The 24,750-nt window shown below is 42.6% G+C and overlaps 2 protein-coding genes across 2 annotated transcripts; both read left to right on the plus strand.

Annotated features, from left to right (window-relative positions):
• Window positions 1–783: 783 nt before the first annotated feature.
• On the plus strand, window positions 784–15,461 carry slc44a4 (solute carrier family 44 member 4; the record flags this gene model as incomplete). The annotated part of the gene is made up of 23 exons (XM_080515866.1): window positions 784–796; window positions 895–1,071; window positions 5,795–5,843; window positions 5,936–6,009; window positions 7,745–7,823; window positions 7,929–8,028; window positions 8,113–8,235; window positions 8,316–8,376; window positions 8,493–8,613; window positions 9,225–9,308; window positions 10,553–10,665; window positions 11,175–11,297; window positions 11,496–11,595; window positions 11,782–11,874; window positions 11,971–12,073; window positions 12,574–12,833; window positions 13,265–13,359; window positions 13,522–13,625; window positions 13,998–14,071; window positions 14,151–14,221; window positions 14,894–14,988; window positions 15,058–15,142; window positions 15,343–15,461. The coding sequence occupies 23 exons, from the start codon at window positions 784–786 to the stop codon at window positions 15,459–15,461; spliced, it is 2,316 nt and encodes a 771-aa protein (XP_080371992.1).
• A 2,410-nt stretch (window positions 15,462–17,871) lies between these two features.
• Window positions 17,872–24,500, plus strand: rad21b (RAD21 cohesin complex component b; the record flags this gene model as incomplete). The annotated part of the gene is made up of 13 exons (XM_080515867.1): window positions 17,872–18,015; window positions 18,816–18,945; window positions 19,041–19,140; window positions 19,923–20,029; window positions 20,128–20,337; window positions 20,409–20,531; window positions 20,634–20,762; window positions 21,784–22,007; window positions 22,086–22,242; window positions 22,962–23,107; window positions 23,230–23,412; window positions 24,043–24,126; window positions 24,309–24,500. The coding sequence occupies 13 exons, from the start codon at window positions 17,872–17,874 to the stop codon at window positions 24,498–24,500; spliced, it is 1,929 nt and encodes a 642-aa protein (XP_080371993.1).
• Between the last annotated feature and the right edge of the window lie 250 nt (window positions 24,501–24,750).

The following is a 24,750-nucleotide window of genomic DNA, read 5'->3' on the forward strand; positions in this document are numbered from 1 at the left end:
ACACGAGGGTTCAGGTGTCCGAGAAGGACCAAAACATATAAAACTACCACAAGTCATTTCTGTACTGCAGGAAGCAATGAATTACAAATTTATTACTTTTTTAAAAAGTTGTATCATTATAAAAGCTGCCTAAGACTTAAATACTACAGTTATATAGTTCAATACACCCATCTGTTTTTTTTATTTTTGCATGGTTTAAAATCAGCCATTATTCCCTCAAATTACACATGATTTCTGCCTATAATTAGACTCGTGCAGGTTATTTGTACAAATGAGAAAAAGGACAGGCTGCTGCTTTTTCAGAGCTATAAATGTACTATTTTGCAGCATAATAGGAAAAACTTTCTTTTGTTTAAATACTTGAGCAGAAAGGAGTATTTTCTATCATGGATAGGAGAGTTTTAAATGTTTGGGCTGTATGCTCCCTGATTTTGTGATGGGCAAAACCATTTATAGCATTTAGAATAGCTTCAACTTAATTAAATGTGTTAAGTTTTATAACTAAAGTGAATGGGGTTGTTTATGAGGATGGTGAAGGATGGAAGAAATTCTCTAAAAGGGGATTAATAAAATTGACCGGAACAAATAAAGCCGTTTTTGTGTGTTTTGCAGAGGAAATATCCTGCATTTAAGTGGTTTACATGATAAGAGAAGTATTTAAAAAAAAAAATGTGACCAATGGTGACCTCTCCACTGTGAATTCTGAGAATAAATCCATAAATCTGACTTTTAAAATAACTTCTAAGTGGAAAAATCCTTTTGCGTGCACCTCTTCCTCGTACGATGACACGCGCAGGTGCGCATCCACGTATGCCCCGTGACGTCACCGCCTAGTAACGAGTGCCTGGCAGGGGAGAAAGATTTCCTCCTCACTAAGTTACCGAGTCGCTCCAGGCGGGACGCAGGACGCTCAGGACGGCACCGGAGACCTCCACCAAGCCGCTGTCAGTGACCCCGCCCGACCGCTCCGTGAGCCGGTGACGACCTCCGGGCCACGGGAAGCTCACCTGCGGAGGAAAAAAATGGGAAGAAAGAAAGAAGAAGAGGAAGAAAATCCGGACTCCAAGTACGGTGAGCGGACGTCGGCCGTTAAGTTGCCTTTAAAGACCCGCAAAAAAAAACAAAATCGTCGAGTAAAATACTTAAAATTATATGAAAATACTTTTTTTTTTTAAATATATAGTGATAATTAGTCGAAATTTGGTAAATTTTTATTTTTTTAAAGTTTAGAAACAAGGTTTAAATGTGTTTTTTTGGTTCACGCGCAACATTAATATGGATTAAAAAAAAACCGCGGGAAAAAATAGGACTATATATGTATATCAGATTAATTGAGCAGGGAATGATATATAGAATAGAATAGAACTTTATTTATATAGCACCTTTCACCTTTGTGTGCCACAAGGTACTTAACAGCACTAAAAATGTGAGATTTATTTTTATAAATAAATAAAACAGATATGATCATTAATTAATCACAAATATACATAGTTATACAAAAAAGTAAAATTGAGCAGCAACGGGTCAAAGGCCTGCCTGAATAAAAATGTTCAAACAACCCTTCTACATTTAAATGAAAGATAAATAGACTTTATAGGTTTGACATACATGGAGTATTTTCTCCAGATTTTGTTATAATCGTTTATACTTGGACTTTGATATAATTTAATATATGATGTCTATCCAGTCAACCAGCACTAGTATGTAGAAAAAGTTTAAGCCACTTCTTTCTGACTTTTTATCAAATGTTACTCCATCCATCAAAAGGCATGTTACATTTAAGATCCCATTTTCAAGTGAAAATTGAAAACTTTATCAGACTTTTGGGTAAATGTTTAAACAACGGACGGTGGCTGCTGAAAACGGAACTTTTTGAAAGCAAGCGTTTTCGGAAATGAAAAATGAATTTCACTCAGGATCAGTCTCGGTGTGGACTGTATGGAAATACTGCTCAATGTGAAAACGACTCGTTTTTGAATTTTCGTTTCAGAAAGGTTTCATGGCGAGTTCTTGGACGTTATGGGCAGACAACCGAGTGTGATTGTTATCACAGTGACTCTCGGCGATAAAACTAACAAGTCTCAGGAGAATATGGACTGGGAGTCATGACACCAGTGTCGATACTGTCCATCTCTTGTGCAGAATAACTATTTACTACGTTTTCAGTGGCTCTAAGCACCGTTACCATGTAAACAAACCACCAAAACTCTAAGTTAAGTATGTGGTAATGAGGCCAACAAGTTTTACACCACAACTTTAATCTGAGGTGTCAAACTATTCCATGATGGCATTGCAACCTGTAAATATTACAATGAAAACAAAAACATATTGCTGTGTTCGGAGTTGCTGTTTCAGTTTGTTTACCGTGGGCTGCACTGTTTTGATAAGAGTCGAAGGCATAGAAGCTAAAAGCTCGCTCTCTCACTGCTTGTTTTGAGGGTGAAGTTGTAAAAACTCACAGAAATCAGACTTTTTTGGACGCATCAGACTATTGGCACCATGCGCCTGAAGAAACAAACAAAAAAGACAAATTAGAGACTGTCCACTAAAAATAAATGAATTTTACTTACTTACGTTTACTTCTCACTGAGAGGCATCATTAAAAAATGGCACAATGTTGAAGGCATTTTTACTTACCTGTTTAAATTCAAACCTTTTCAGGATTTAGAAAGAAATATTCTATTCAGTTTGCATAGGGTAGTACTTTGTTGCAAGGGGAGACACTTTAAGTAGTGTATATTGTTTTCATTACTGGTCTGATTCACTTTACATCGAACTAAATAAGTTAGACACCCCTGCTTTAATTGCTACACATTGAGGAACTTTTACCACGGAAGAGAAGCCAAACACATCAGCTGCTTAACCTGAAGAAGAAATAAACATTTAAACCTGTTTGCAAATTTTGGAGGAAAGCAGAACTTGTATATTCAAACCAGCTGAGCTCATGATTTCAGTGATTTGTTTCACACATTTAAATAACAAACACACTGTACTTTAAATTCTCGCTGTAAACCACATCTTGACGATGAATGACATATCTACTTCACTGGTGAGCTGCAGAAAAAGGGAGTGTAGTTGGATCTGTGTGTGTTGATCTCCTGCGTCGCTCTTATTCCACGGAGATGTTGTCACACGTCTATTGACAGTATGGGAGGTTTCACAAACCCTCCCTGCAGGTAAACACCACATGGTGGGACTGTTAATGTCACTTAAGAGGGCCAACAACTCTGAATCAAGCTGTCTGATAGACCAGGAACTGACCAGGTAACTTTAGACCAGTAGGTAAAGTTAAGTTCTCCTCCAAAGGCACTTTCATATCTTCTGATGGGGGATCGGCTCGCCGTTGTTCATTGAGGAAGTAGACATTTGTTAACGAGACTTCCTGGTTAATGTGAGCGATATCGGACGACTTCGTCGCTCATTAAAATGTTCTCATTAGAGCCCGTGACCTTCTTGCTGTGGCTATACCACTCCTCCAGTCTAATTATTTAATCTTTAATGGATAATTGAAGAAAAACATTTGTTTTTGTTCTCTTTTGTTAACAAACGAAACAAAAATCGTCTCACAGAAAAATCTCAAACAGTTGAACTATAAAAGTAGTCGTTTCAACACATTAGTACATGTTTGAATGAGTCTGCCCCTTCCCCTCTTATCTTATCTCGTCTAACCTCTACTATTTTATTAGTTAGTGTTGTGTACTCAGGAGGTTACCAATTAACTGGGTAATCGTTTATTTTTACATATTTGGAGAGAAAAGTGAGATTTGTGCACAAACCACACAATCTGTTGTAAAGTTGACCTCACCTGCTGTGTAACTGTCTAATCCTTATTTTGTTTGTGTGGGTTCCTCCCCTGATCGGAGAAATGAAAGATGACCTTTGCACTGTGGAGGCTGAACAATTTTATGCTTTCCAGCAGTTTTTACAGGGTCATTAAAGACGTCAGAGAGAAGCACAATGAACCATTTGCTATAGAAACACAACAGTGTCCTAGCAAAGAGGAAATCTGACACTCGAGACATTGCAAAGCATTACGGGGCCCAGTGATGGTGGCGAAGTGGAGGGGCTTCTAACTCCATTCATGCTTGTCTCACAACATTCACAATTATTGTCTTTAATGATTTGATCATTCTGACTAAAACCTTTCAATATGAAGCAGAGCTGAGAAGTGTAGTAAAACCATAAGTACAACTACTGTTTCTGTGCCTGAATTGTTCTCAATAACACACATTGTTATTGTGTTACTCTTGTTTTAATATCCAAGTGAAAGTACTGAAGTACATGATAGCTACACCGTAAATGTAGGTAAATTGTGTTTCTGCTCCTACAATGTATTAATACAAATAAAGGTGCTATTGTTGAAGAATGCTGAAACTAAAGTACAGAGGTCCCTTCAAAAAGTGGTTCAAGTATCCATTACGTTAAGTGCATTGTCCACAGCAGACATTTGATTCACATCTCCTGTATCCAAGATCAAAGCACATCATATAGACAAATATTAAATGTTTGACAGATACACACACTGTGGTGAACAAGGTGTATTCCAGGTTCACTGGTGCTTGAAGGGTTCTCAATCACAACTGAATAAACTTATTAATAACACACTCAAGTAAAAGTATTCCTTTCAAAATCTTCTCAGTCTGTAACAACCTATATTTGAACAAATGAAGATTGGAAACTGAACACTGATGCATTGTGTGTTGTGTGACCCAGCAGCTCGTTCTCACACTGCTCTGAATATGTGCTTCAGGCTCTCTGTGTGGTATTGTTTTTATATACATTTCTTTGCCACATTGCATCTTAGACTTGACTGGAGTTTGAGCCGAGTAAATAGTCGCTGCTGATGTCATGTATCCTGTTTTAACATTTGTATCCTACTGAGATGACACATGACGGAGTAGATAAAGTCTTTGTCAAGGTTGAGCTGCCTGACACCGTGCTAGCACAGCAAGCACAAAACCTAAAGACATTAGAGGGACATTTTGTGATGTGGAGCAGGGATTAACTGCAGAACACACACACTTCAAACTTCGAAACTCCGGAAATATTTAGATCTCTTCCAAAAACGTCTCAGATTGATGAAATAATGCAAATGTCTTGACTCCACAGCAGCTGAAAACATCGCTCTGCATTCAAATTCTATTCAAATATACCTGAGCTGCTCACCCGAGTGCTGCGCCTCAATGTGGGTCCTTTTGTTTTTGCTTTATGTTGTGGACTGTCGATTAAATAAATGAGATCAGCTTAACTACGACTCGGTTCAGAAAGCTGCTTCTTGTGTACAATAAATGGAAGACGTGGACTCATTGTTTGTCGTTACGGGTCATTTCTCCTATGTTCCAGGAAACAAAAATAAATCCCTTCTTCCCTGTCGGACACTCCCTCTCTTATACTGATTCTACTGTGAAGTGAATTATAAGCACTTTTAACCTCTCTCACGTGAAAGGTTTTACTCATACAGTAATTCATTAACTCCCAGAAGAGAGGACGAGACGACTGTGTGCTTACTGGGTCGCAGCAACACCATGTTTTATTGGGAAATGCACCTTCATTTATAACCCAATGCAGGAAATGTAGAATTCAACCCAGCTTGTACTCCAAAACTCCCAACATTTGAACGTTATTTCAAACTGTGACACAAAGATATGAACACCAAATTGGCCAGTGAACCAAGATTCAGTTTCGTCTTGTCGTCTGTCCTCGGGCCAAAGAGAAAATTGGCGCATTAAACAAACTCTTCAAAAGTTAAGTGCTCATAGAAATTACACACGACTTGGCTGTTTTCTTTTCCCAGGAGAACCGGCTGAGTTTGACCCGAGCTTCATCGGGCCAATACACAAAAGGTGAATCTTCTGTCCAGCTGTCAGCTTTCGGATGATTTTACATTCACCGTCATCGTCTTGGTAAACTTGCTACCGTGTCTTGTTTTCCACAGAGGATGCACCGATATAATCTGCTGTATTCTCTTCATGGCCGTCATCCTCGGCTACATAGCAGTTGGAATATTAGGTAAGAGACACCACACTGACATTAAAGGGCTTTTTAATCAGGACATCATGTTCCACCATCATATTGCTCCTGGAGCTTTTTTATTTTTGTATTTTCAGTCGGGTTTTTTCTCTTTGTACGACTGACCTTAAAGGATCAGTTCACCATATTTGCCAGAAGTCAGTCAATTATTGTAACTCTTCATTTCAGCAGCATGCAAGTTAATTTCCAAAAATGGAGGCACACGGAAGAAGGCCAAGTGTCTACATTTGAACCTAAATTCGATTGTAATTGTTTCTCAAACAATGAAGCTAAATGCATTTTAAGGTATCAAATGTATGCCTTGTCATTACATAAACCTGCTTTACAGCCATTCAGTTGGAGCTTTACATTAATTGGGTCTGATTCTCATAAATCATTAAACGGTTTGTTTCAGTTCATTCCTCTGGTAGAGAGAGACATTCTTGTAGCTCCCAGCATAACTCTGATATAAATACAGGAGTGAGAGCAAACTGAAGTGTAATTGTGCTGATAAATGTCACGTGGTCTTTAGTACTGCTTACAATAGTCACCATAAATCAACCAGCTGAACCATCAGCTGCACAGTTTGATTAATGATCTCTATGTAAATACTGCAATACCTCATGTCTACTAATCATCTCTGGACAGAGCCACAACATTTCCCCCTACTTTTCACTTTAACAGTGCAATGTGGCCTTAAGGTTAATATAAAATCAATTTACATTTCATAGACTAAAACTGCCCACTTTTTTGTTTCTTTGCGCCAATTAAAATTAGAATCAATCTTTAGACATTTTTTTTTTAATTGTCTTAAACTATGAACAGCTGATTTCACAGTGAACCTCCTGGCAGCAGCCTGTCATTGCCCTGTTATCAAACTCAAAACACTTTGCCTTATCTGATGTTAACGGAGCTTATCTGGTTATTCAGTCACCTTATGTGTGTCAGCGTCCTGAACAATCCTCTATTTCCTGCTCTGCAAGTAGTTCAAGGACAGGCCCGGGCCGAGGTGGAATGGTGGATGTTAGATTGAGTAATTTGTTCCACCTCTATTACAAGCAAAGTTATGTATTTGCCCATCCGCCCGTTCATTCTCTCCACCACTTTACCTGGACCGTCTCGACCAAATGCTTGAAGAGCGGTGATGGTAGTCGATGTGTTCACCGGCTCTTGGTTGTGTGACGCTATTACCAAAAGATTGGTTCATGAAAAAAATTACTGTATATTGTTGTGACCTCTTGTGGTGTTTCTTAGAGTGAAACTACTGTTATTGCTTTATTACTTTGCTGTTTCTTACCCTGCTTTATGTGTTGTAAATGACTCACTGCTCCAAATAGCGGCGTTGATAATGGGAATCAGCTGTGTTGAATCGGGGTCATACAGTGACCGGTCCTTCATCGGATGCTCTTGATCGATGGAAGCACAGCAGCTGATTATCTGCCACGTTACAGAAACCCAGTTTTTCCTCATAAAGTGGCTGTGGTTTGTATGTAAAACATGCTGGACACTGGTTCTGGAGCTCCTCAAATAGAAAATATGGCACTGGAAATTTTTCAGGTGATCTTTCCAAACAGTGAACAAACGACACACTAAATATAGTTTTTCTGTTTACTGAAAGCATAACTTTATGTCGAAGTACTTTCTGTTGCTGCCAAAGTTACATCGATAAAGTGTGTGATATCAGTGGTTTTTATTTTCGTTTGTTTTTAAAGTGTGTTTACTTTTGCTCCGTCAGCTTGGCTTTATGGAGATCCCAGGCATGTTCTTTATCCCAAAAACTCGACGGGGTGGTTCTGTGGCATCGGAGAGAACAAGTAATCACAACTCATTGTTTTCATTTCATATCACTTTGAAATGTGAAACTGTAAAAAAAAATGCGAAATAAGAACAAAGTTAGTGTTGTTCTCTTTATTTTGCAGAAATCGTCCAAACCTGTTCTACTTTGACATGCTGAAATGTGCCATGTCCGTGAACATCATTGCAAGCGCTTTGAATGGTTTTCAGTGTCCAACCACACAGGTAAAGAGCAGTGAGTAATATAAAGTGTGAATGACTGTCTTCCCACATCTTCCCAGAAACATCTAACTTTGTGTTTTCCATCAGGTGTGTGTGGAAAAATGTCCTTCTACGTTTGGGGCCGCGCTGTATTTACCTGGTATGCCTCTAGTGGAGATTTTTAACCAAGATCTGTGTGTGCCATCTATAGATCTGAAAACTACTCCGCTGGTAAGCTCCAGCAGAAGATGGTGTGCATTTTTACGGGCTTTTCGTGTTCTTATAACTTCATGATGTAACAATGTTTTCAGACCGTGTCAGAGATCTTGGATAAGGAGCTCTGCCCTTCCTTCTACGTCCCCAGTTCTCCTGGTGAGAAAACACACATTCTACCTGCAGTAACTTGGATTGCGACTGAATGGTTTTTTTTTTATTAAAGATGTATGAAGTGATTTCTAATCAATTTTGACTTTGTTCTGTCCTGATAGTGCTGGGGAGATGTTTGCCTGTTTTCAAAAAACTGGACGACATCCCTTCCAACTTTTCTCTCGTCCCGGGCCTCCCTGCGTCAGTCAACGACACAATCAGCATCATGAAGAACGGCACTGGGTAAGAAGCAGATTCCTCTCAGTCTCATCCTCATCATGACCGGAACACAAAACCAGAGCTTTAAATTCATACGTCGCCGACAACTTCTCCCCCGAAATAACACACGTTTCTTCTTTCTCCTCATCATCAGCGCAAGGTCGGTGAATGTGTGAGTTGTTGTATTGGGCAGTAGTGTGGCAGCTGGTGGTAGCTGTAGGGTTTCGCTTGGCTAGTCACCGCAGCCTTCGAGGATGCGTGCTCTTAGAGCTCACAGCTGATTGCCTGGGGTTTGTTCTTATAGCCGGTGCTGCCTTGTTATGTGTCTTACTACTTATGTAATGGAGAAGAGAATTCATCAGATATTGTTTAAAATTGTACTGGTTTAATAGAATTCATTTGGTTCACCTTTTCTTCCCGTCACATAAGTATGTCACATTTTGAAGCTCTCAGCAATATTAGATCCGTAGAAAAGCTCTATATGAGTGAAAACCATTTACCGTTCTTGTCTTTGCTTTCAGGATGCTTCAAACTCGTTGTTACGTCTCAGTTTCAGCTGTTGTTTTCTGTCAGGTTTAGCTTTGAAAAGCAGAACAGCCATTAATGCAACCAGGCCTCGCTTCTGTCTTCATTAGGGACCTTGTGAGTGGATTCAATGCCAAGGAGATCGGCGTTCGAATCTTTGAGGACTTTGCGTCGGCATGGCCGTGGATCCTCATGTGAGTTACTGATCTGTGCCACAGCGCACACTGCCCCCTGCAGACACACACGTCATACAGCTCTTCACTTTGTAGGAGTAAATAAGTGAAAATGGCATATCGATAAAGTTCTTCTGGACAGATTTTGGCCAAATAAAGTGGCCGACACAGAGCGGACATCAAACATGGGCAAAATAATTAGGAAGAACTAGGCAGAGGGCAGGGAATTCATACAATATTTAACAGTTTCTACTTCCCACAGTGGACGGGAAGAAAGTGACAGGGACTTGATGATATACAAGAGCTCAAAAAAGGCCTTATATTGCATTCCATAATACTCTTCTCCTGAGAAGTAGAGGAAAAGAAGTAGAAGTAGCACCAGGAGACCAGAGACCATGACACTTGTTTTAAAGTCCCTGCAATAGTTAACTGAGCTTCACTATCAAGTTTAAAGTTATTTTATTGTTATATTTTGCACCTGAATATATGTCTCATATGGTCACGTCATACGAGCCTCTGCAACTTCTCACGACCTCTGGTACAACAGTTTTATTCATAGTCATAAAATGTAGAACAAAGACTTTCAGTGAGACGTCCAAGGTGTTGAAACAGTCTATCGGGGATCTGAGGGGAAATACAAAGAGTTAAAGATTTAAAGGAAAGCTGAAAGCACTGGTCCATCTTGGCCTTTCATGAATGTAATGTATATTTCCGTATTTCAGTTTTATTTATACTTTTAACTATTAAATTTGTCCTATGTTATTATGTGATCATTGTGTCGTACTTTATTCTCTCTGAACCTTGAACCTTCAATGTGTGCCTTAATTTGTTTTACTTTTTTTCTTCTCATTTCACTAGTTTTATCACCTGTATAAAGTTATATTTAACACAAAAATCTACTAAACATGCACTTTATGAGACATACTTGTGCTATTCAGTACAATCCAAAGTCCAACATTTTTATACACTTTTCAGTTTTTAATCCTTATCTTTTGTGTCTGATGTTTTAAAGCTCTCTGCTCCAGCAGCCCTCAATCAAATGGGTTCGTCATTATCGAGCCTCCTGCTGAGATAAACCTGCTCATGACACTGTTTGGATCATGGAAGCTGTTTTTCAGGCCCTGGGATAGAAAACATTGAACTTTTTTCCTTTTTAAAAAAAAAAAATCTTTTGTGTCCGTGTGCTTGGATGGTGGACCAAAGTGTAGACAGCCAAGCTCAAAACAAACGATAACCTCACATGGATCCGTCTCTCTCTGTCTCAGCTGTCTGCTGATCGCCATGGTGGTCAGTCTGCTGTTCCTGCTGCTGCTGAGGTTCACCGCTCCTGTCATGGTGTGGGTGCTCATCTTTGGAGTCCTGGCTGCCGGGGCCTATGGTAAACTTTTATATATGTGTTTCTGTGTGCGGTGGCGTTTTTGCTGCCAGTCGACACTGGATTTTACTCTTTAAATCGCTGCGAGGGGCCGCGGGGTCACCACGACTCAGGATGTGTTTGGCCTGAACGAGATTTTATGGATGAGAAAGGATGAGGCTGCAAGTTGGTGTCGGTCCTGTGTGAATAAACTACATGTGCTCTGCTCAGATCTACTTGCACATCTATGTGAAAAGCAATGAGTTTTATTGTATTGAGCAGCTGTTATCACTCCACATCGGTTCTTGTGATTGTTTTATTGGGTAACAGTGTTTGAGTTTCTTCCTTCAACCCAGCAAAATGGTTGAAGGTCTGTCTGCAAGCAGGAATTGTGTTCTCTATATAACTCTGGTTCAAACTTCAGAATCCCAGCACTCATAATTTCAGCTCAAGGGCAGCCAAAGATTGTAAAATGCACCGTTCTGCACTGAGCTGTTTGAGTGTCCTTATGTCACTCTTCATTTCCTCTGCAGGGATCTGGCACTGCTACTGGGAGTACGATAACTTCAAGAAACTCTCCGCCACCATCTCTGATATTGGTTTCACCACCGACTTTAACATTTATCTGGAAGTCCAGGAGACCTGGCTGGCCTTCCGTGAGTCTGATTGGTCACTTTTTGACTTTTGACTGTTCCAAATGCTTTTTTGAACTGAAGCAAATCATCTGTGACACAAGTGTGTCGTCCTTGAATAATAAATGCTGAGGTCGAGAATATATGAAGAAAAAACAGGAGTACATGACATAATGCTGTATTATCAAATGAAAAACCTGCCTCCCTCACTCTTCCCATCAGTGATCATCATATCTGTGATGGAGGGGATTCTTCTTTTGACTCTCATATTTCTGCGAACCAGAATCCTCATCGCTATCGCTCTCATCCAGGAGGCCAGCAAGTGAGTCCTGTCATACCATCAAAGCACTGGACGACTTTTGAACTGGTTCGCTTGATTATTCTGTTTTCAGTGAGGACGATGTAACGTCACGGTGATGTGGAAATGTTTTCACGTTGCTTGGTAAATGGGTGAAAAGACACATTTTCTCCTCGGTATAACCTCCTGCTGTGTGTCGATCTTCTGCAGGACTATCAGCCACATGATGTCTGTTCTGGCGTTCCCTCTGGTCACCTTTGTTCTCCTGCTGGTGTGTGTCGCTTACTGGGGCACCACCGCTTTGTATCCTTGACTTTTGTGCGTGTTTATTCACAAGAACGAAGGGTATTCAAAACCTCCAGAGTTTCGGCTCTTTTCTTTAAAGTGGTGTGTGTGCAGATATCTGGCCACTTCAGGGACTCCAGTCTACAAAGTGGTGGCTCTCAACTCCACTATGAGCAGCTGTCAGGGTGTCAATGGCACCAAGACCTGTGACCCCCAGGTTAGTTTTTTTTTTTTTTTTTATTCTCTAATCTGCAGTATAATCTTCCCCTCTGTCCCCCGTGATGTCCGTCTTCCCTCACTGCATCCATGAACCTCTTTGCTGCCCTTCTTCTCGTCTTGCCTGACGGCTCCATCCTCAGCATCGTTTTTCCTAACACAGTTATACATGACCAAGACATCTCTCTCACTTTTCCACCATATTGTAAGAGTCCCTACACTCACCTTAACTTTCCCAATCTTCCTCTCCTCCTGTAACCTCCTCACTTGTCTTCCTCCTCTGCTTCAGTCTATAGTAGCACAGTTTCCGATCGTAACGTCAGTTAGCAACAATATTCCAATCGGTAAAGATTTTGCAGTGAATGCCTTTCATGACACTTTAAAATTTCTCTTTGAAAGTTTCTCCTTTAAAATTTAAGGGCAAATAGAGAAAATGTACAGCTCTGGTCAGTTTGTCGTTCCTCGGCTCCTCACATTCATCCTCCTTTCATCTCCTCTCAGAACTTCAACGCATCCGATTATCCCAGCTGCCCTTCAGCCAGCTGCATCTTCATCAAATACAACGACGAAGGCCTCTTTCAGCGGAACCTGTTCAACCTGCAGATCTACAATGCCGTAGCTTTCCTCTGGTGTGCCAACTTTGTCATTGCAGTGGGTCAGTGCACGCTGGCGGGGGCCTTCGCCTCCTACTACTGGGCCTTCAAGAAACCCGACGACGTCCCCACGTTCCCCCTGTGCGCTGCTTTCATGCGCACTCTGAGGTTGGTCTCAAAGCAGCTGTCTCTTCAGTGTCAGGCCTCTTTTGTACTTTTTAATGTGACAAACACAGTTTGTACCACAGAAGTTTAACAAGGAAAATCTAAAGTGTTTTGATCATTTAAACATAGAGAATGAAGTCTTATTCACTACTTTCATGATTTGCCATCAAGCTGGCATCACAGTGAAGACAACATTTGTTTTTGACACTTCGTAGCCACAAGGACCTTTTAAATCCTTGGATCCTCCTAAAGAAGGTTCCAGTACATTGCATTTGACTGCAGTTCCTGCTCAGCCCTCCAGAGGGCGGATTAGATCTGTGCTTGGTAGTTTATGGGGCAGATCACAATATATTCTTAATTATTTAGGCTTGTATTTATTCCTAACATACATTCAGCTTTAACTTGTGAAGCCTTGTGTTTATTATCCATATTAGATACCACGTGGGTTCTTTGGCCTTTGGTGCTTTGATCCTGACGCTGGTGCAGATTGTGAGAATCGTTCTGGAGTACATTGACCACAAAACAAGATGTAAGGAAACCTTTTCTTTTCCATTATTGAAGATTAGTGATTTCACAGTGCGACGAAGATGCATTTTATCTCAGTAAGGTTTAAATGTCAGAATTGCTGAAAATGTGATGGGGAAAAAATGAACAGGAAATTGAAGCTGGCTGCTTTTTTCCTCCTGCACAGCGGCCCAGAATGCAGTGGCACGTTTCATCATGTGCTGTCTGAAGTGCTGCTTGTGGTGTCTGGAGAAGTTTATTAAATTTCTCAACAGGAACGCCTACATCATGGTGAGAATGTTTCTATCGGCCATCGGATAAATCATCTTTAGTGGAGTTGGTGTCTATTCAGCTGCTCTCTTTCCTCCAGGGGTCACCACAGCACGTCATTGTCGTGGCTGGATTTTACTTAACACGACGTGCCACCAGTTCTATTCTGGCAATAGTTAGTGATCACCTTTGAAGGAAAGTTTAAGTCCTAATTTTATGTGAAACAGTGAGGTTAAGTCTTGAGTTTGTGTGTGTAGAATGCTGGTTTGCATCCAGGAAGGACACGTTGGGTAAAACCTGGTCAATCTCCAGTGCAATGACTGTAAAGGGAGCACCTGAACAACAACGTCTTCTGAGATGTAATCATCAAAGTTTCCCTTGTTTTGCTGACAGATTGCCATTTATGGGAAAAACTTCTGCGTCTCGGCTAAAAACGCGTTCATGCTGCTGATGAGGAACGCGATCAGGTTCGTTGTGACGTTTCTCTTCTGACGCTTCCCCGTTACAAGAGTGTTTGTTACGATCTGGATGTTGTGTTGAACGCAGGGTCGTGGTGCTGGATAAAGTGACGGACCTGCTGCTGTTCTTTGGGAAACTCCTGGTGGTCGGAGGAGTTGGTGCGTACAACACTGCTGCAGCACCGTCAGCTTCCATCCGTCCATTCATCCATCCGTCTATCCATCTATACCACTTCATCCAGCTCACCAGTGAAAGCAGGGCATCAGTCCATCACAGACAAAAGACACTCACATCCACACCCAAAGCCAATTTAGAGACATCAGTTGCCGTCACACGTGTTTTTAAATATTAGAGGAAGCTGAAGAAACACGGAGAAGATGAAAACCAAACGGAGAATCTCCCCACTGTGAGGGAGAGTCTAACCGATACACCACTGTGGGGTTGATTAGCTGTGAATGCTTCATTTTGACTGTTAAAAAGCAGTTTTTTGATGCTGCGTTTCTTTGCTCTTGCAACAGTGAAAAACACAAAAAGAATAACGAGCTCAAGCTGTGTTTTCCACAGTCGATTTAAACCAGGCGAGAGCTTGGAGGACACATGGCGGTGTATTAATCCGCCTCACAGTCGGATCATTTTCTGATTGGAGTCCCAAGTTTTCTGTACTTCAGCCTCTCTGTGCAAAGTTTCCATCTTCTTCCTCTGTGTGAAGCATCGGCTCCGGGTTCTAGTCTATGTGCTGTATCTCCAAGGGTTACAATCCCTACTTGATAGCGTTCACACAACAGTTGAGATGGAAGGAGGAGACCTTGAACTCTCCGTCTCTTTTCCAGGTGTTTTGTCCTTCTTTTTCTTCTCCGGCCGGATTCCTGTACCGGACAGTGACTTCAGCTCTGGAAGCCTCAACTACTACTGGATGCCAATCATCGTGAGTTACCGACGAGCCGTCGTCTTTTTGAAGGCCGACTTCAGGTTGACTGTGTTCCTCGTGTTGCAGACGGTGGTGTTTGGAAGCTACTTCATCGCGCATGGATTCTTCAGTGTGTACAACATGTGTGTGGACACACTCTTCCTCTGCTTCTGTGAGTAAACGTTTATCATTTATATCAAGCAGCTCGGAGGCTCTATTGGCTCTCGATTCTATACTGTGAGAGTTGGTGTGAAAAAAAAAACACGGACGGGATTTTGATACCATGAGACTCGGAACAAAACTGTATTTTAATTTGGAGGTCTTGAAACAAACCTAATGTTTGATCACTGGTGTCACTGCTCCTCTTCACAGTGGAGGACCTGGAGCGAAACGACGGATCTCTACAGAAACCGTACCTGATGTCCAAAAAGCTCCGACAGATCCTCAACAAATCCAACGAGTCTCCAAAACAACGTAAAAGGAAGGACTGAGCAGCGTCTCTCGTCGTTTTTATCTGACACTCCTTCTTTGACGTTTACCAAACCCCTTTTGTAACGTTGCACTTTGTAATTGTTCAAACGTGTTTGTATATGAGTAGTATTACTTCCTGTTCACATGACGGGACTCTTTCCAGCTGATGTGAACTTTTATGAAGTCCAGTTTCTGTTTTGGAAAGTTGCTCTTAAGACTGTTAAAAGTTCAGACCTGGACGCGAGCGTCACACACCACGGGATTTATGTTGTTTGTTTTTAGATGCCCTGTAGCATCTGATTTGTTAAAACTGGAACAAAGAACTTCTTACAGCTAATTTTATATATTTGTAAAAATGGTTGTTTTGTAGATATTTTTATGACCTTTATTGAAGGAGGGAACGGGACGCCTCCTTTGGCTCCTACGGCCTTAATATTGTTGATTATACTGCTCAATTCTAAATGACAGTGGTTCTTGGTTAATTGTTTACTCATGCTGTATTTTCTACTGGTGTTACTGGACAGCAGAGGCAAAATAAATTCATGATTTCTGATTGAACTGTATTGTCAAAAACCTTCTTGAAACCGCATCTGTGTCTGAATCCTCTGGATTTAAGTCTCTTTGCTTGTTTTTCTGTCTTTTTAACTTTCCTACTGGTTTTCCTGCGTTTGACATTTTTTTGCAGCTTTGACCTTGGTTTGTTTTTTTGACATTTCAGCTCAGTTTCTTCAAGCCACTTCTAACTAATTTGTCTGTATATTACATGTCTTTACTAGTTGTCTGAGCCAATCCAACAGTTTTGTCAAGTTGTTTCGGGCTCTTTAAATCATTCAAAGCAGAGTGTGAGGATGTGGAGGTAGATTTTAGGATGTGGTGACAGTGGAGCATCTTTGGAGGAGGCAGAGGAGACAGGACGCCATCTTGTTTGTTTTAGTGAAGAAGGGAGGGAGGAGGAGGAGGAAGAGGAGCAGCAGGAGGAGGAGGAGGAGGAGGAGGAGGAAAACACCGAGCAGCAGCAGCGACACCGGCAGAGGAGCGCAGACGACGGCTCGGCGGTGAGTCATTCCCGGTCTCGGTGAAGGTGGTGCCCGGTCAGTCAGGGATGCAGAGACACGCGGGCTTTTGCGGGGACTGACAGCGGCTAACCGTTAGCCACCGTCACCTGTCTGCCCGGAGCGTCGTGGAGCTCACTGCGGCGCGAGCGTCATGAAAAACCGCGCTAAAGGGAACGAGCTTGTCCTGTTGCCATGGCAAACGACTCGTTTCGAGACGATAACAGGCGCGTGCGTTACATTTTAAAGTGCTGCAGCGACGTCTTTTTTTTATTTTTATATATATATATATATATATATATATATATATATATGTATATGTATTAATGTGTGTGATGAATTTGCACCTGATACATAAATGCTCCAATTAACACCTCATGTAAATAAGCGGACAGCAAATAGTGACAAAGAAAACAGGATGTGCGTTAATATTTACAGAAATAAAACAAGTCTTTTTAGTGCAGGAATAACATTTCGCCTGAAAATTGCTAGAAAATCTGCAGTTTGCATGTTCTCCCTGTGCAAGGGCTTCCTGTGACGTCATTCCAGAAATAAGATGGGTTAATGCAGAATAATGAGTTCATAAAGTATGAGCAAAGAATTGAAATAAAAATAACCCATGTGTGCGGAATCGCCTGCCGCTCAGAACAACATTCACTCACTGGCTCTTAAGATTAGATCAACTTCATTAGTGCAGGGTTTGACCTCATCTGCCTTCGGAACTGTCGTCATGTTTCAGCCATAGATCTTCTTTGTGACTCGTCACACCAGTTCATCCATTCGCCTGTAACTTCTCGCACCAACAAGGCATCTCAGCCAAGGAAACTGCTGCTCAAGGTCAAACTTCTCAAAAGTTCACACCCTGGTTCAGTGTGAGAACCTCAAACTAGCTCATACATTGTGAGATCTGTAGAGACGTTGGAATCGAATATCATTTTTTGGTACTTCCATTCTTTACTTTTATTTATATATATATATATATATATATTAACAAAAGTGTAGAAGAAGAAGGGAACAGGTAGTCAGGGATGAAAAAGCTGCTGATAAGAGTGAGAGGGAAACGATGTAGATGGACCGAACCAGCAGATGGCAACTTTATGGACGCTAACGGCCGTTAAACACGAAACATCTTGGACTTTTGCCATATTTTAGAGAATTCTCAATCAATTTCCTGTCACTGTTTGTATTAACTCGACAAACCTCTGCATCCTGAACGCTCCCACACCACAACAAGCTCTTCACCTGTCACTGTTTTACTGCATCTGAGTCCTGATTTAAATTCTGTGTTTCTGTCTTTTTTTTTTTTTTTTCTCCTCCAGGCCCGACGCCTCCCCCACCCCTTCCCCCCTTTCCCCGGTGGTGAGGAGGCGCTGAGACCATGTTTTATGCCCACTTTGTCCTCAGCAAGCGAGGGCCGCTGGCCAAGATCTGGCTGGCGGCCCACTGGGACAAGAAGCTGACCAAGGCACACGTGTTTGAGTGCAACCTGGAGAGCAGCGTCGAGAGCATCATCTCGCCCAAGGTCATTTCCTCGCACCGTCTCACTCCGAGCCGCTTAAAAACTACCTGTCGTGTTTGTTGAATTCTACACGGGGTCCTAATATTTCAAGAGGATGGCTTTGTATTGACTCAAGAAAACCACTGTGAAAAGTCCTATTGTTCAAATACAGATTACAACACTTGGCAGCGTCTTGTTTTAAAGACGAGAGCTGATTAGATTTGAAAATCTGGTCTTACTTACATTTACCGTCACCAAACGTGTAATTTCTTTGATATTTTTTTTACATTTTGAAATTTGTGGAACGCTGCAGATTTCTCCCCCCGGAACAAAGTGCTTGGGATTTCTTTTTTTTAAACTTAATTTTTATTGAAATTTTTCAGTGACAGTGTCAGGGCAAAACAAATATACAAAATCTATCCATCTTCCATCAACCAAAGTCTCTATTGTCCAGTGGTGGCGGTGTCCTCTTCTGTCCCCTTCTGTCCTCTTCTGTCCTCCTGAAATCAGTCCATTTTTCCCACTTTTCTTCAAATTGAGACTCCTGTAATCTCAGTTTGTGAGTGAGTCTCTCCATTATAGATATTTCCTCAACAACCCGTATCCACCGCTCGTCCCCTTTGTACCACAATCTGGTAATCACTTTCTTGCTTGCTGTTAGTAATACCTTAAACAGATATACGTCTTCTCTTTGTATCACATTATGAGTTATGTTTCCCAAATGCCGCATCTTACAAGTTTTGGGGAACTGATATCCTATTACTTTGTGTAAACTCTGCCATATTTGTTCCCAATACAAGTGCTTGTGACTTCATTTGATTCAGGTGAAGATGGCGTTAAGGACGTCGGGTCACCTCCTGCTGGGCGTGGTGAGGATCTACCACAGGAAGGCCAAGTACCTGCTGGCGGACTGCAACGAGGCCTTCATCAAGATCAAGATGGCGTTTCGACCCGGTTTGGAGACACTGAATCGCTCGCTTAGATTTCCCCGAGGCGATTGAGTTGGGAGTCGGCGAGGAGGCTCACGCTGCGTCCGTGTGACGTTTCAGGTGTGGTGGATCTGCCAGAGGAGAACAGGGAGGCGGCGTACAACGCCATCACCCTGCCGGAGGAGTTCCACGACTTTGACCAGCCGCTGCCAGACTTGGAGTGAGTCCTGTCTACTCCTGACGGGGACATTTTCCTTTTTTGTCAGTCTGCAAAATATAGATCCACTAGGACTTGCTGCCTTAATTATACGTTTTTGTTTTGTTTTGTTTTTAATTGTAAGAGGAGGAGACTTATCCTAAAGCAGTGTTTTTCAACCTTTTTTGAGCCAAGGCACACTTTTTTCTTTGGAAAAATCTGGAGGCACACCACCACCACCCGAAAATGTTAAAATGTGAAACTCTGTAGCCTCTATTAACAATATAAAGTCGTTCTCATCAAAGTTTTATCAACAGGAATCAAGTAAATACAGAAAAAAAGTATTTCTTTTTTTAATTGTGCCTCCCTCAGTGTGAAACCTGGACCTGATGGATGAAGAGCTGAGATCCTGGTTCACATTCTTCCTTTTCAAAAACTTCTCCATCACTGTCACTGACACAGTACTTTGATACAAGATGGTAGCAGGAGGTGGAGATGAACCACACTGACGTCTGTCACTTTACATTTCACCGGCAAAGTTCTCTGCTGCCCTCTAGTGGTGAAGAGTATTTATACATGATTACTCTGCAACACACAGAGCAAATGTTTTTTTTAGAAAAAAATGTGAAATTGGATAATTTCACGGCACAGTGGTTGAAAAACACTGTCCTAAAGAATGTTTGTCCTCTTGACGTTTAACCTTTTTTAATTTTAAGAATTCCTGAAAGAAACCCCGCTCCGGTCTCACGGAGAGGCTGCTGGTGAATTCAGCATCACTGACGGCGATTTCGGTGTGTTTTGTGCAGCGACATCGACGTGGCTCAGCAGTTCAACCTGAACCAGAGCCGAGTGGAGGAGATCACCATGAGAGAGGAGGTGGGAAACCTCAACCTGCTGCAGGACAATGACTTTGGTGAGCGTCTCCCTCTCTCTCTCTTCATTGGGTCCGTGTCACATTCCTCTATTTTACTCACTTGCGCGGCGCGTTTCGTTACGTCGTGTGTGGCGCAGCGGACTTTGGAATGGACGACCGGGAGATGATGCGAGAGGAGAGCGCCTTCGAGGTGGAGATCATGGGCGCGTCGGCCTCCAACCTGCTGCTGGAGGCGGAGGGCGGCGCCAACCAGCTGCCCGACAAGTCCAACCACCTGGAGTACGACGACCAGTACAAGGACGACTTCGGAGACAACCCCATGGAGAGCAACGAGGGGGGAATGCTGGGTAAGGTCCGGCGGCGGTGTTGGGTTTTTGTTTTTTTAGAGCTGGAGAAATGACGCTCATGTGATGTGCAGTGGACAAGCTGCTGAGCAACGAGGACGGAGGCGGCATCTTCGACGACCCCCCGGCCCTCCCAGAGAGCGTCATGATGCCTCAGGATCACGGCGACGACGAGGACGACTTCGACGCCCTCTCAGGTCGCTCCCACGCAGATGACGTCGTCTGTGATGCAGAAGACTGACCTGAGCGTGTTATAAATGTTAAACACGAGTGTTTTTCCCCTCACTGTGTGGCGGCAGCCGGCGCCCCGGACAGCCCGGACTCCGGTCCCACGGAGCCCCTGCCCGCCATGGCCGACCAGGCAGAGCAAACCAACCTGGTTCACAACGAGGAGGAAACCTTCGCCCTGGAGCCCATCGACATCACAGGCAGCCGCTCCTCTCGCTCTCTCAACCGCGCTCAACGGAAAAACTCTAGTTTCTAGTTTCATATGATCAGATTTCTTTTATTTTTTCACTTAATTTTAGATTAAGTTAGTAAGAGTTAGTTTTTCCATAGTGTCCTATCCTTCCACAATTGTCAGCCATTGGTCCTTTGTTGGTGGTTCTATCTTTCCCCAGTTCTTGGTAATAGCTTGGTAATGTCTTAACCAGGTGTAAATCGTTTCCCACTAGACTCTCATCAGAGACATTGCACAGATGCAGTACATTGGAATCTCATAACCCATCATTTGTCGTAGCACTCCACACCCCATCTCCCAAAAATACACTTATTTTATGACATTTCCAAAAGCTATATGAGTGGTCCACGTCAGATTCTCCACAATCCCTCCAACATTTCTGTTCTATTTACTTTTCAACTTTGGTGTAGTAAAGAAACGCACCAGATTTTCCCAGAACTCCCTCCAGATCCGCCAACTAGTGGATGTTTGGTGTATCGTCCACATATTAAGCCAATCATCGTCTACGATTTCCATATTAAACTCCTCCTCCCACTTTCCTTTTATGTAATCGGTTGAGTTTCTGTCATGTGAGTTTAGCCCCTGATAAATTGCTGAAATTATTCTTGCGTTTCTTTCCATATACGCTTTCTTTATGACTGTTCACTTCTCCGGAGGGTCAGTGATCAGAGTTCTTATGTAACTTTTAGTCTGAACGTCGGAGGAGGACAAACTTCTGTTAATTTGACTGGTTTTGGAGTGAAAAAACTTTCGTCATTTAAAAAAAAAAAAAAAGTGAAACAGAACAAATATATTAGAGGAATTATCAAGCTCTAATACAACGATCAAAACCATCATGACATCTGAAGCGCCACATTTACTGTTTTGAACCAAACATTTATATATTCGTGGAGATTATTATTATTATGGATTAATTTCAGTCTCCATATCTTTGATTTCTGGTGTTTTGTCCTCTTGACTCTGGTTCCCGGTGTTTCGTCTCGTGGCAGTGAAGGAAACGAAGGCGAAGCGTAAGAGGAAGCTGATCGTGGACAGCGTGAAGGAGCTGGACAGCAAAACCATCCGGGCGCAGCTCTCCGACTACTCGGACATTGTCACCACGCTGGATCTGGCTCCGCCCACCAAGAAGCTGATGATGTGGAAGGAGACGGGCGGCGTGGAGAAGCTGTTCTCGCTCCCGGCTCAGCCCCTGTGGAACGCCCGGCTGCTGAAGGCGAGTGTTTCGGGGGGACGCGTCGCCGCGCCCGTGTTCCCGTGCTCCCGTCACGCCGTCGTCTCTCCCCGTGTGCAGATGTTTACCAGATGCCTCACGCCGCTGGTTCCCGACGAGCTGAGGAAGAGGAGGAAAGGCGGCGAGGCCGACAGTCTGGACGAGTTCCTGAAGGACCTGGAGAACCCGGAGGTGCCCAGGGAGGAAACCGCCGCACACCAGCAGAGGGACGTCATGGGTGAGAGGATGGATCCGTGTGTCGACTCGCCTCACAAACCGTGACTTTACTTTTATCAACTGGCTCTGAGGTTGTTTTTCCTCCCGTGTTGATTGACTGACCTTTGCAGGTCTGATAAGACTGAAGAAGGAGGGTGAAAAGCAGGCAGTCTGCATGACGACATGACAAATTGCTAAAACAATCCATTTGGCGTTGATCTTCATTCATTCATAATACCATTGGTATTATTATTATTATTATAAGTATACTATTACTATTGGTATTATTATTGTTATTATTATTATTACTGATATATATATATATTGTTATTGTTATTTTATTGCTACCATTATTAGTAGTACTATACACGAGTATTATACACTATTACACATTGTTATCTGTATTATTGTTATTATTATTATATAATGCCTACTTCTAATGGCTCTGCCACTGCACCTTACTATTTATTTATCTTGCTTTTATCTCCTGCTTATTTCTAAGTGTCCATGTTCCGTTCTGTGTTTTACTTTATGTCTTATACCCAGATATTTTTCTATTTTTATTTTTTACTTCTATTTCTATTCTATCGTATTTTATAATATTGGTATGTACCAGATTGCTGCGACAAAACAATTTCCCTTCGGGGATGAATAAAGTAATTATCTATCTATCTATCTATCTATCTATTAATGAGCAGTTTTCAAGTCCACGGTCACAGGAAACGGATGATTGTCTTGCAGACCAGACCATCATGGAGGAGGCCAGCGTTCTGCAGACGTCGGCCGTGGAGGGGAGCAGGACGACGCTGGACGAGGCCGCCATGCCGCCTCCCTCCTCCCAGAGGAGCTTGAAACGCAAAGCGCAGGACACGGAGCCGGCGCTGCCCGTGAGTACAGCCTCCCGCCTCGAGCCGCTGAGCCACGCCGGGATCACACTTGTGAAGCTTTCACGACTTTCATTTATATCCGCCGCTCCGACTGGCTGTGACCTCTGACCTCTGGCCTCCAGATGGGAGCCTTGGACCAGCTGCAGCAGCAGGAGCCCGACGTGTCGGCGGCGGCCCAGCAGCTGGAGACGGCCGGCGTGGATCTGCCTCCGGAGGAAAGCACCGCCAACATCAGCCAGCTGATTGAGCTGGACCTGCTGGCGGACAAAGACAAGAAGAAGAACGAGGACGACTCTGAAGACGAGGCGAGACGGAGACACACACACACACACACACACACACACACACACACACACACACACACACACACACACACACACACACACACTGCTGCATCCATTTTCTCTAATGTTGAGATTGTGTTCCTCTAAATAGAGTTCGTTATAGAAAAATGTTGCAACAAATACTACTGGAAAAATATATATGATAAACATCACACATAGTGGGATTTTAGTTGTTTCATTGAGATATAGTTACATGTCAAACATTTTAAAACTGTTGAAGTTGATTTTCTCTTGAAAACACAAGCTGAAATATCTCAATCAATTTTTATTTATGTATATATATATATATATATATTTCCCCCCCTTATTGAATTAGTGTATTTCAGATATCTGGGCACAAATCATTCAAAACAACAAAAATCTCAAAAAAAAACAAAACACAAAATGCAAAATGCAAATAAATGTAACAAAGCAAAGCCAAAAAACATAAGTAAATATTTGTATTTTTATTTCAGAGAGTAAATGCAACTCAAGTTACTTTATATTTGATTGATTTGAGACATTAAAGGCAAATTTTTTTTTTATAATTCATTGTACATATAGAAATCTACACATATAAGTCTATGTTTTCTATGTGTGTGTGTGTGTCAGGAGGAGGAGGTGCAGGGAGGAGATCAGGACCAGGAGGAGAGGAGGTGGAACAAGAGAACCCAGCAGATGCTTCACGGCCTCCAGGTACCGAAGTTCTGTTGCATCTGTTAAACTTCCTGCTTCACCTTGTTTGTTGAAGGAAGTTTGTTGGAGAAACGGATGTTTTCTATCACCTTAAATGACTTTAAACTGTGAAATGGCCTTACGAGCAGTGAAACAGTCAGATCCCCCCCCCCCCGTCCTGACCGCCCGTCTCCTGCCCGCAGAGGGTCATGGCCAAGACCGGCGCCCAGTCGGTCAGCCTGCTGGACCTCTGCAGGAACAACAACCGGAAGCAGGCGGCGGCCAAGTTCTACAGCTTCCTGGTGCTGAAGAAGCAGCAGGCGGTGGAGCTGGTGCAGGAGGAGCCGTACAGCGACATCGTGGCCACGCCGGGCCCTCGCTTCCACGTCATCTGATCTGAACCGCCGCCGCCGCATCTCAACACTTCTTTATCTGGGTCATGTGGTGCTTTGGTGTCCGGCGGCGTCGGAGGGGGGAACCTAAACAATCTCCACGTTAATATTAGTAATTTTTTTTTTAATGAAATGTCTGTCGGGCCTCTGTTCTTCCCTCATTCTCTGCCTATTTTATTTATTTATTTATTTATTTAATTCAGCCTTGATGGAAAAATCCACGCACCTTATGTAAAAGAGCCTGTGGTTTCTG

Source organism: Blennius ocellaris (assembly GCF_963422515.1).
Source record: "Blennius ocellaris genome assembly, chromosome: 20".
In the NCBI taxonomy this organism is placed as follows: Eukaryota; Metazoa; Chordata; class Actinopteri; order Blenniiformes; family Blenniidae; genus Blennius; species Blennius ocellaris.